The sequence below is a fragment of the Oncorhynchus keta genome, chromosome 13, assembly GCF_023373465.1.
Source record: "Oncorhynchus keta strain PuntledgeMale-10-30-2019 chromosome 13, Oket_V2, whole genome shotgun sequence".
In the NCBI taxonomy this organism is placed as follows: domain Eukaryota; kingdom Metazoa; phylum Chordata; class Actinopteri; order Salmoniformes; family Salmonidae; genus Oncorhynchus; species Oncorhynchus keta.
The window spans coordinates 29,131,536-29,142,869 of record NC_068433.1 but is presented as its reverse complement, the minus strand read 5'-3'; the positions used below and the strand labels follow the sequence as shown (position 1 = coordinate 29,142,869).

Sequence of the window (11,334 nt, the reverse complement as noted above, 5' to 3'; positions counted from 1 at the left end):
CTCCATATAGGCTACAGGTTTAACCTAGAAATTGGAAACAGTCAAAGGAATCATATCAACTACCTTGACAACAAAATAACAAAAGAAAGTCACAAACAGCAAGTAGGAGACACTCCTGTTGACTTCTAATAATAGAGAGAAAATGAAAGATAAGAAAGAAATGACAAAATAATAAGAAAACACAACCTAGAGCTCAGCTATTCAATGAATGTCATGTCTTTGACAGGGATGTGTGTGAGAGAAGCATGTGTCTTATAGGGAGGACTCTACAGTATGTACACATTTATTTCTGACAGATCAACAGGAACTAAGACAGGCTTTGTCTTTAGTAACATGCATGTTGATCTCTGGAGAACAAAATTAAATGCAAAAAGGAGGACAGACTAAAGAAAGATGTTACAAAATATTGTCTCTCATACTCCAAACCAGTCTATGCTCAACTTATTTACAATTTTAATAGCTTTGAACACTTCTCTCATAGACTGTAATTGCTTAACAACATAATACACAGCAGAATAAGGAAATTATGATGTAAAAAGTCAACAAAGAGAGCTGTGCGTGAAAACAAAATTAAATAAGCTTATCTAAAATTAAAGACAGGGAGAAGATATATCTACTAATTAAAGTGTCATTCAAGTTTTAAAAAATTCCCACATCCAATGTGGTGTAATGGCAATTTGAGTTTCCCCTCATTTCTGATCCTTGACCATTCCGATAGTAACAATGGAAACAACAATGGCTGGAACGCGCCATCTTGTTGTCATAGCGAGGTACAGTACCAACCAATTTCAATAAAACGCATCCCTCACTCCCTCCTTACTCTGAAGGCATTCGGGTGTGTTAGAGTTACTCATTCATCCACTAAAAATACAAGCGTCTCTATACAACGTTCTTTGTAGCGTTCTCGTTCAACCTCTCCATGTAATTCCGGAGCTCTTGCGAGTCCCCGAGCTCGATGTCTGGACACACCCACTTAATGTCGTTGGTCAGTCCGAGTGGGCTCAGAACTGGGCATCCATTATTGGGCTTGACGTTGGAGAAGGTGGTGAATTTGACCCTCTTCCTCTTGGTGGTGGGTGAGTTGAGTGACTCGTTCCTACCTCCCGGACAGCTTCCCTGGGCACTGCTCTTCAGGGCCCCTCCATTCAGCAGCTGGCTGCCCTCCTCCAGGGTTGAGCCCAGCTCGTCCTGCTGCTGCTGCAGGCACAGGCCCTCATCCTGGCCAAGCCACACCCAGTCGTGGGCATGAGGCATTGCCTCAGGGGCCTCCAGGGGCAGCTCCTTGCTGCGGTACTTGAGGGCGTAGGAGATGCAGTTGATGAGGAAGACTAGGATGGCCAGGCAGAAGACCCCCAGCAGGGCATACATACCGATCTCCAGGTCTGTGAGGCCACGGCGGGATGACAACAGGTCCTCCTCTGTGCTGCGGCCCCGGGGCAGCTCCGCCTGGGCAGGGAACTCAGAGAACTCTCCAGGGACTCCTCCGTCGGCCAATAGCCTGTCCCCGTTGGGCCTCACCGGGATGGGGGCCTTAACCGTGGTAGCGTCCCGATTCATGATTCCAGCCTCAATGTCAGAGATGGAGCCTCCGTAGTAGGGTGCGTCTGGTCGGGTTCTGCCTCCGGGGCGGCTGTACAGCTCCTCAGAGCTGCCAAACCTAACACTGATGTTTCCTACCCCGGCAGCCAGGATGATGCGTCGCTTCGTCTTCCGGCAGAACTCTGAAGATGTCATCTCTACGCGCACCAGTAACCCTTGACCTTCACCCTTTGCCACGATAACCGGCCACTTCCACTCGGTGCTGCGCTGTACTGACACCACCTGCTCATCCAATGAGGTGGCTGTGAGCACAAAGTGGGCGGGGTCATAGTGGTCCAGAGATGTCATGGAGCCATCACTGAACTGAAGCCAGGCACTGATAAGAGATTCCTGAGGAACCATACATACACACAAACACACACACACATGCACACACACAGACATCAGTGCGTTACCAGTCTTGTTTTTCCATCAAAAGGGTCAACTAAACAACACTGTCTGAGTAGCGCTTCAACAAAGCCAATCTCTTCCCACATCTCTACTCTAGAACACTAACTCCCATTGGGACATACTGCAGCTTAAAAGGAAAGAATGCTCCCTGTCAATGTAAACTGTTACTGTTACTAGACACAAGCAACCGGTATCTACAGGAATCACATCTTTTCATCTTTATCAAGAGAGAAAAAGAAAGAAAGAGTGAGTGTAGAAGTAATGGGAGAGAAAGAACCCTGACAGATGTACAGAGATGTTTTAATTAGCCAGATTTAAAAGCACAGGAGAATTTCAGCTGAGCAGGAGGTCTCTGCAGCTGTTCCTCTGAAAATGTGTAAGTTTCAGAAGCAAACATCTTCATTGAGATAAGATCAATAATTTGATGTCAGAATCTGATCATATTCACTATAAAGGATAAAATGGCAGCCAATGTGACTCCACCAATTCCAGGTGAGAAAGTTACAGTTTACCTTTATCACATATCTCATATAAACATTTAGAAAATTCCCATATACAATTTATATATATTGGTCAACATACAGTCAAAAAAGGCAAAAAAGTATTTAGTCAGCCACCAATTGTGCAAGTTCTCCCACTTAAAAATATGAGAGAGGCCTGTAATTTATCATAGGTACACTTCAACTATGACAGACAAAATGAGAAAAAAAAAACAGAAAATCACATTGTAGGATTTTGTATGAATTTATTTGCAAATTATGGTGGAAAATAAGTATTTGGTCAATAACAAAAGTATCTCAATACTTTGTTATATACACTTTGTTGGCAATGACAGAGGTCAAACGTTTTCTGTAAGTCTTCACAAGGTTTTCACACACTGTTGCTGGTATTGTGGCCCATTCCTCCATGCAGATCTCCAGTGATGTTTTGGGGCTGTTGCTGGGCAACACGGGCTTTCAACTCCCTCAAAAGATTTTCTATGGGGTTGAGATCTGGAGACTGGCTAGGACACTCCAGGACCTTGAAATGCTTCTTTGGGATCATTGTCATGCTGAAAGACCCAGCCACATTTCATCTTCAATGCCCTTGCTGATGGAAGGAGGTTTTCACTCAAAATCTCACGATACATGGCCCCATTCATTCTTTCCTTTACACGGATCGGTCGTCCTGGTCCCTTTGCAGATAAACAGCACCAAAGCATGATGTTTCCACCCCCATGCTTCACAGTAGGTATGGTGTTCTTTGGATGCAACTCAGCATTCTTTGTCCTCCAAACACGACGATTTGAGTTTTTACCAAAAAGTTAGATTTTGGTTTCATCTGACCATATGACATTCTCCCAATATTTTTCTGGATCATCCAAATGCTCTCTCGCAAACTTCAGACGTGCCTGGACATGTACTGGCTTAAGCAGGGGGACACGTCTGGCACTGCAGGATTTGAGTCCCTGGCGGCATAGTGTGTTACTGATGGTAGGCTTTGTTACTTTGGTCCCAGCACTCTGCAGGTCATTCACTAGGTCCCCCCGTGTGGTTCTGGGATTTTTGCTCACCGTTCTTGTGATCATTTTGACCCCACGGGGTGAGATCTTGCGTGGAGCCCCAGATCAAGGGAGATTAACAGTGGTCTTGTATGTCTTCCATTTCCTAATAATTGCTCCCACAGTTGATTTCTTCAAACCAAGCTGCGTACCTATTGCAGATTCAGTCTTCCCAGCCTGGTGCAGGTCTACAATTTTGTTTCTGGTGTCCTTTGACAGCTCTTTGGTCTTGGCCATAGTGGAGTTTGGAGTGTGACTGTTTGAGGTTGTGGATAGGTGTCTTTTATACTGATAACAAGTTCAAACAGGTGCCATTAATACAGGTAACGAGTAGAGGACAGAGGAGCCTCTTAAAGAAGAAGTTACAGGTCTGTGAGAGCCAGAAATATTGCTTGTTTGGAGGTGACCAAATACTTTTTTTCCACCATAATTTGCAAATAAATGAATAGAAAATCCTACAATGTGATTTTCTGGATTTTTTTTCTAATTTTGTCTGTCATAGTTGAAGTGTACCTAGGATGAAAATTACAGACCTCTCTCATCTTTTTAAGTGGGAGAACTTGCACAATTGGTGGCTGACTAAATACGTTTTTGCCCCACTGTATGATACTGTATGTTTGGTGCAGTAGGTTGCTGAGTCATGTGTGTGTGGTTACCTGTTTAAGTTTCTGCATGACTTCCTGTGTTGTAGCCGTGGCGACGATGGCTCTGTTGCTCCCTGGGCTGAGCTGGAGGGACAGAGAGAGGCCAGAGACCAGCTGCACTCCCAGCTCTGTCACACTCACTTTGTCTTCCAGAACCCTGACCATCCGCTCAGCCAGGATCGAGTCAGACAGAGGGGACATCACCTACAACATTATACACACACATTAGTATACAAACAGACAAACACAGACACACTTGTATTGGTTCAACTTCAAATATATCATTTCACATCACCTGTACAAGCACTCACAATGAAACCAACACCATCAATAATGGACAGAGGGAGGAGCGAAGACGTCAACATGACAAGCTTATATTAACACTGAAGAAATAACATAATGATGGAGGAACACCATGACCCAAGCTTTTTCATAATGTACAGTGCGTATATTAATCAAGATGATGCATGTACTGTACACTCAATGGCGTCTGCGATCACCAGCTTCACACTCAGACACACTCAGACACACACACTCCGCCTCATCTGTCTGACTGGCAGTTCCCCGGCTCCGGGGCCTGCTGGAGATGTAAGCATGTAAATGTGAGTGATGTGTGATGAGAAGGGAAGTACTTCCATCCACTCCCATTAGGTCTGAGTCTCCTCTCCACCATCCTCCTCTGCTCCACCACCCGCCCACACACAGACTCACGCTTCCACTCCCTCCACACAGCCATAATGAACTGTCAGCACTGATCACTGCCTCATCTGAAAAGGACCATGGCCAACACACTCCTCCTCCACAGCACCGTACTATTAAAGCTGCATGCTACTGGCTGCATGCTAACGACATAGCTAAACACACTGGGAACACACCGGCCCAGCTGTGTAGATATGTGTACTATGGCACCTGTAGGGCTGGGACGAAGGTCAAACATATAAGGCCCAGGGGTCATTTGCGATCCGTTTAAGAAAGCTGGTGGTATGACAGACGTCACTACAGGAGAGGAATTTGAACAAAAAATATATATTTTCATCAAAATTAGTTTTTTTTTTCAGAAATGCCTTCTTGAACATGTGAACTTTCGTGTCCGTTAATAACAAACTTGTCTGTCATCCTTAAATATGAATAAAATTGTTACATTACAAGCCTAGTTGGTTTAGCCACAGACAAAGGGAGGAACCTTCCCACTAGCCATGATTGGCTGAGATAATGGATGGGCTGGACATGACGAGACATGAGTTCTGATTGGTCTATGTCGCAGGCGAAAACATGAGCTGCTCAGATAATCCTTGCGACCACATTTACAAAAAAAAGATATAGCCAAGGAGAACTGCAAAAGTGTTGCTACTGCTCTCAACAACATTGCTGCATTGAATTTAGCAGGCATTATCGACAAAGATCAGTGGGAAAAAGTTGAAAAGAGAAAACAAGTACTTTCTGGAGAAAGATCGTGCCATGTTGACTCGCTTTGACTTTGAAAACGAATCAGACGATGAGGAAATCAACAACAGTGTTGTTGTCATGGACGAAGTGAAATCAGTAGAATGCACGCTGGGAAATGGAGATGGAGAAAATGTGGATGTTTGATTGCAAATGTAGAGAGAGTCAAAAAGAGAACACAGAAGGCTGTTGTATAAAATACCCGTCTCCGGATTACATCTTCAAACTAAGGCCAACAATGGCCATGAAGCAATCATCCATGTAAACGGCTAAGAATCAAGCTACATTTCAGATATTATGTGTTTCTAATTTTGACAAAGTCATTTTCATTGCAAGTTGAAGCCTACTGTTAGCTAGCTACTCTAAGGCTTCATGCCACAATGACTACCGCCCTGTTGCATTCACTTCTGTAATCATGAAGCGCTTTGAGAGGCTGTTTATGCACTCCATCCTCCCAGCACCCTAGACCCACTCTCAGCACCACCCCAACAGATCCATAGATGACGTAATCTCAATTGCTCTCCACACTGCCCTCACCCACCTAGATAAAAGGAATACCTATGTGAGAATGCTGTTCATTGACTACAGCTCGTCAACAAGTTTAGGACTCTAGGTCTGTGCACCTCCCTCTGCAATTGGATCCTGGACTTCCTGACGGGCCAACCCCAGGTGGTGAGGGTAGGCAACACATGGGCCCCACAGGGGTGTGTGCTTAGTCCACTCCTGTACTCCCTGTTCACCCACGACTGCGTGGCCACGCAATACTCCAACACCATCATCAAGTTTGACAACCACATGATGGTCATAGGAGGCCTGATCACCGATGATGATGAGTCAGCCTACAGTGAGGAGGTCAGTGACCTGGCAGTGTGTTGCCAGAACAACAACCTCTCCTTCAACATCAGTAAGACCAAGGAGCTGATCGCAAGCACGCCCCCATCCACATCGACAGGGCTGCAGTGGAGCAGGTCAAGCTTCAAGTTAGTCCAAATCACTAAATACTTCAAATGTTCCAAACACACGCACACTGTCATGAAGAAGACGCGACAGCGCCTTTCCCCTCAGGAGGTTGAAAAAGTTTGGCATGGACAGTCGAATCATCAAAACGTTATACAAATATACCTGTTAACTTGATCCAAACATTTCAAACAACTTTCCTAATCCAACTTTAAGTATTTTTAAACGTAAATAATCTATACAATTTAAGAAGGAATAAACTGTGTTCAATACCGGAGGAAAACAAATTGGATCGAGCTTTCAGGTCACGCGCCTCAACCACAACAGTACACTTCACTCGACCCTCGTTCTGAACAGGGCTTACTTCTTCATTTCTCAAAGGAAAAACATCAACCAATTTCTAAAGACGTTTGACATCCAATGGAAGCAATAGGAACTGCAAGCAACTGCCTTAGAATTCTAGATTCCCATTGAAAACCCATTGAAAAGAGAGTGACCTCAAAAAAAAAATCCTGGATGGTTTGTCCTCTGGGTTTTGCCTGACAAATAAGTGTTGTTATACTCACAGACATCATTCAAACAGTTCAGTATTTTCTATCCAAATCTACTAATACTATGCATATTCTAGCTTCCGGGCCTGAGTAGCAGGCAGTTTACTTTGGGCACACTTCATTCGGACGTGAAAATAGTGTCCCTCGCCTTAAAAAGTTTTAAAGACTACAACCACTCAAGCCATAGACTATTCTCTCTGCTTCAGCACGGCAAGCAGTACCGGTGCATCAAGTCTGGCACCAACAGGCTCTTGAACAGCTTCTATCCCCAAGCAATACAACTCATAAGTAGCTGTCAAAATGACTACGCGGACTGAGTTAACCTTTGAACTTTATTGACCTTTTATTTAAAAAATGTCACTGTCTCTATGCACATTCGCAGGACCCTACACACTTAATCCATCACCTACTCACTCACACATAATATGCACGTACGTTTATACTGACTCCACACACACACACTCCCTCACATACAAGCTGATTCTACTCTGTTTATCTTATATCCCGCTGCCTAGTCACCTTACCCCAATACATATCTACCTTCCTCACTGTAGTGTCCCTTCACATTGTAAATATAATATTGGAACTGACCCTGTATATAATACTGCTTACTTACTTATTGTATTCTTCAAATTTCATATTTTTTTCTCGTATTACATTGTTATTGATTATTGCATTGTTGGGTTTTGAGTTTACACGAAAGGCATTTCACTGTACTTGTGCATGTGACATAAAACACTTAGCTGGCTGTCATTTGCTGGCTGGCTCTCTAACTACATGTATGATCTGTGTAGTAATATTATTAATATCTCAGAAAACCATTTGCATTTCTAGGTGTAGCCTACTGTTAGCTATCTAGCTAACATTGAATCCGGTTGGTTAGCTTTAGCTACCAGCAGATGCATACTACACCATTTCATGCATGGTGGCTAGCTATGACAATCTGCTTGTATTGCTTCTGCATGGGTTGGGATTATTGTTCATTGCTTAGCTGGCTAGCCAGCTACATGTCTAAACAAAAGACTCCACTTTGCCAGATGATTACATGACCCATTAACTTAGCCAGCTGTGTCTGGGGGTGATTATGGACATCTATGCGAACAGATTCTAGGCAATAGAGACCCATCCACTTAGATATATGTTATTGGGGAGAGGTTATAGCCTCTTTCACATGACCTATCAATTTAGACAAGTGTGTTCCTGGGTAAGCCTCATCTAATAATGATCAAATATTTTTCTCTGGAATTGGTCTTTCACCATTTTAGTATTTTTATATTTTATTAGGAAAGCAGCATCTACTCTTTCTGGGGTCCACACAAAACATGAAACATAACATAATACAGCACATTAATAGACAAGAACAGCTCAAGGACAGAACTACATCAATTAAAAAAAGGCACACATAGCCTACATATCAATACATACACACACACACACTATGTAGGTCAGATAGGGGAGAAGCGTTGTGTCGTGAGGTGTTGCTTTATCTGTTGATTTAAACTATGTTTGCTGTTCATTTGAGCAATAAGAGATGGAACAGAGTTATATGCAATGGTAGCTCTATATAACTCTGTATGCTTTCTTGAATATGGGGACTGTGAAAAGACCCCTGGTGGCATGTCTAGTGGGGTAAGTGTGTGTGTGTGTCAGAGCTGTGTTTAAGTTGACTATGCAAACTATTTGGAATTTTCAACACATTAATGTTTCTTATAAGAAGAAAAAGTGATGCAGTCAATCTCTCCTTAACTCTTAGCCAAGAGAGACTGGCATAGTATGTATATTAGCCCTCTGAACACAATGAAGAGCAAGACGTGCTGCTCTGTTCTGGGCCAGCTGCAGCTTAAATAGGTCCTTGTACCACACGACTGGACAATAATCAAGATAAGACAAAACTAGAGCCTGCATGATTTGCCACTGCTGAACACGCCTGACTCTCCTCCACCCGTCATACAAGGAGAGTGGTCTAATGTCTTCCATCAACAAGAGAGCTAGCCCAAGCAAGCACTGGTTACAACTGAAGCATGAGGACTTGCAGCAAGTTGTGAACATCAACAACTATGCAAAGGATAATGCAATAGTATTACCAGGACAGAACAACTTTGATGGAAGGCTGCTGCCATGTGACAAAAACAGAGGTGGGGCGTCTCCACAAGGAATCGATGACAACACTTGGTATGTAAAGCATAAACAACACATTTTGACTGTTTAATTTACCACCAACGTGATTGGAACTACTTTTATTGATCTTGCATTTTTATAAAGTGTAATTTTACCTGGAGTTTTTCCTTATTGTAGTCAAATCAAATTAAATGTTATTTGTCACACGCGCTGAATACTACAGGTGTAGACCTTACTGTAAAATTGTAACGTTCGTCGTCTTCCTCTTCTGAAGAGTAAGAGAGATCGGACCAATTTGCAGCGTGGTAAGTTCCCATTTTAATAAGACAAACTGAACACTACAAAAATAACAACGTGACACAACCAAAACGGTCCCGTGTGGTAACTCACACGGAAAAGAATCACCCACAACTCAAAAGTGAAACCAGGCTTCCTAAATATGGTTCTCAATCAGGGACAACGATACACAGCTGCCTCTGATTGAGAACCATACCAGGCCAAACACAGAACTCCCAAAACATAGAAAAAGGAACATAGACAACCCACCCAAAGGTCAAAATGTGACAGAAATGTTTACTTACAAGCCCTCAACCAGTTTTAAGAAAATGTTTACAAAAAAACTAAAGTAAAATATTTTTAATAAAATCAAAAATTAACAGAAGAAAATTACATAACAATAACGAAGCTATACACAGGGGAAGGTACCTAGTCAATGTGCGAGGGTACAGGTTAGGCGAGGTCATTTGTAAAGTGACTACAGTATGCATAGATCGTTAACAGAGAGTAGATGCAGTGTAAAAACAAAGGGGGTGGGTCAATGTAAATAATCTGGGTGGACATTTGATTAATTGTTCAGCAGTCTTATGGCTTGGGGGTAGAAGCTGTTACGGAGCCTTTTGGTACTAGACTTACCATGCGGTAGCAGAGAGAACAGTCTATGGCTTGGGGGCAAGAGTCTTTGACAATTTTTGTTCCTTCCTCTGACACCGCCTAGTAAACTCAGCAAAAAAAAGAAACGTCCTCACACTGTCAACTGCATTTGTTTTCAGCAGACTTAACATGTGTAAATATTTGTATGAACATAACAAGATTCAACAACTGAGACATAAACTGAACAAGTTCCACAGACATGTGACTAACGGAAATTGAATAATGTGTCCCTGAACAAACGAGGGGTCAAAATCAAAAGTAACAGTCAGTATCTGGTGTGGCCACCAGCTGTATTTAATACACAGCATTGAGATTGCCTGCAATCACAACAAGCTTAGTCAGATGATGCTGTGACACATAGACCCAGACCATGACCGACCCTCCACCTCCAAATCGATCCCGCTCCAGAGTACAGGCCTCTGTGTTTTTATCTATTTATTTTATTTCACCTTTATTTAACCAGGTAGCCTAGTTGAGAACAAGTTCTCATTTGCAACTATGACCTGGCCAAGATAAAGCGGAGCAATTCGACACATACAACAACACAGAGTTACACATGGAATAAACAAAACATACAGTCAATAATACAGTACAACAAAATAAAACAAAATCTATATACAGTGAGTGCAAATGAGTTAAGTTAAAGAAATAAATAGGCCATGGTGGCGAAGTAATTACAATATAGCAATTAAACACTGGAATGGTAGATTGGCAGAAGATGAATGTGCAGGTAGAGATACTGGGGTGCAAAGGAGCAAAATAAATAAATACCCGTATGGGGATGAGTTAGGTAGATAGATGGGCTGTTTACAGATGGGCTATGTACAGGTGCAGTGATCTGTAAGCTGCTCTGACAGTTGGTGCTTAAAGCTAGTGAGGGAGCAGCATAGAACTGGAAGGAAAGACGACCAAAGGACGAATTGGCTTTGGGGGTGACCAGTGAGATATACCTGCTGGAGCGCATGCTACGGGTGGGTGCTGCTATGGTGACCAGTGATCTGAGATAAGGTGGGGCTTTACCTAGCAGAGACTTGTAGATAACCTGTAGCCAGTGGGTTTGGCAACGGGTATGAAGCGAGGGCCAACCAACAAGAGCATACAGGTCACAATGGTGGGTAGTGTATGGGGCTTTGGTGACAAAACGGATGGCACTGTGATAGAC

At 43.0% G+C, this 11,334-nt stretch overlaps 1 protein-coding gene across 1 annotated transcript in view; it reads right to left on the bottom strand.

Moving 5' to 3' along the window:
- Positions 1–258: 258 nt before the first annotated feature.
- Positions 259–11,334, bottom strand: part of LOC118388089 (transmembrane protein 132D-like) — a 31,359-nt gene continuing 20,283 nt past the window's right edge. The window contains exons 4-5 of the mRNA XM_052460678.1: positions 4,186–4,377; positions 259–1,929 (exon numbers count right to left, since the gene is read on the bottom strand). Of these exons, the coding sequence (XP_052316638.1) occupies positions 880–1,929; positions 4,186–4,377 (1,242 nt within the window). The 3' untranslated portion in view covers positions 259–879. The remainder of the gene's footprint in view (positions 1,930–4,185; positions 4,378–11,334) is intronic.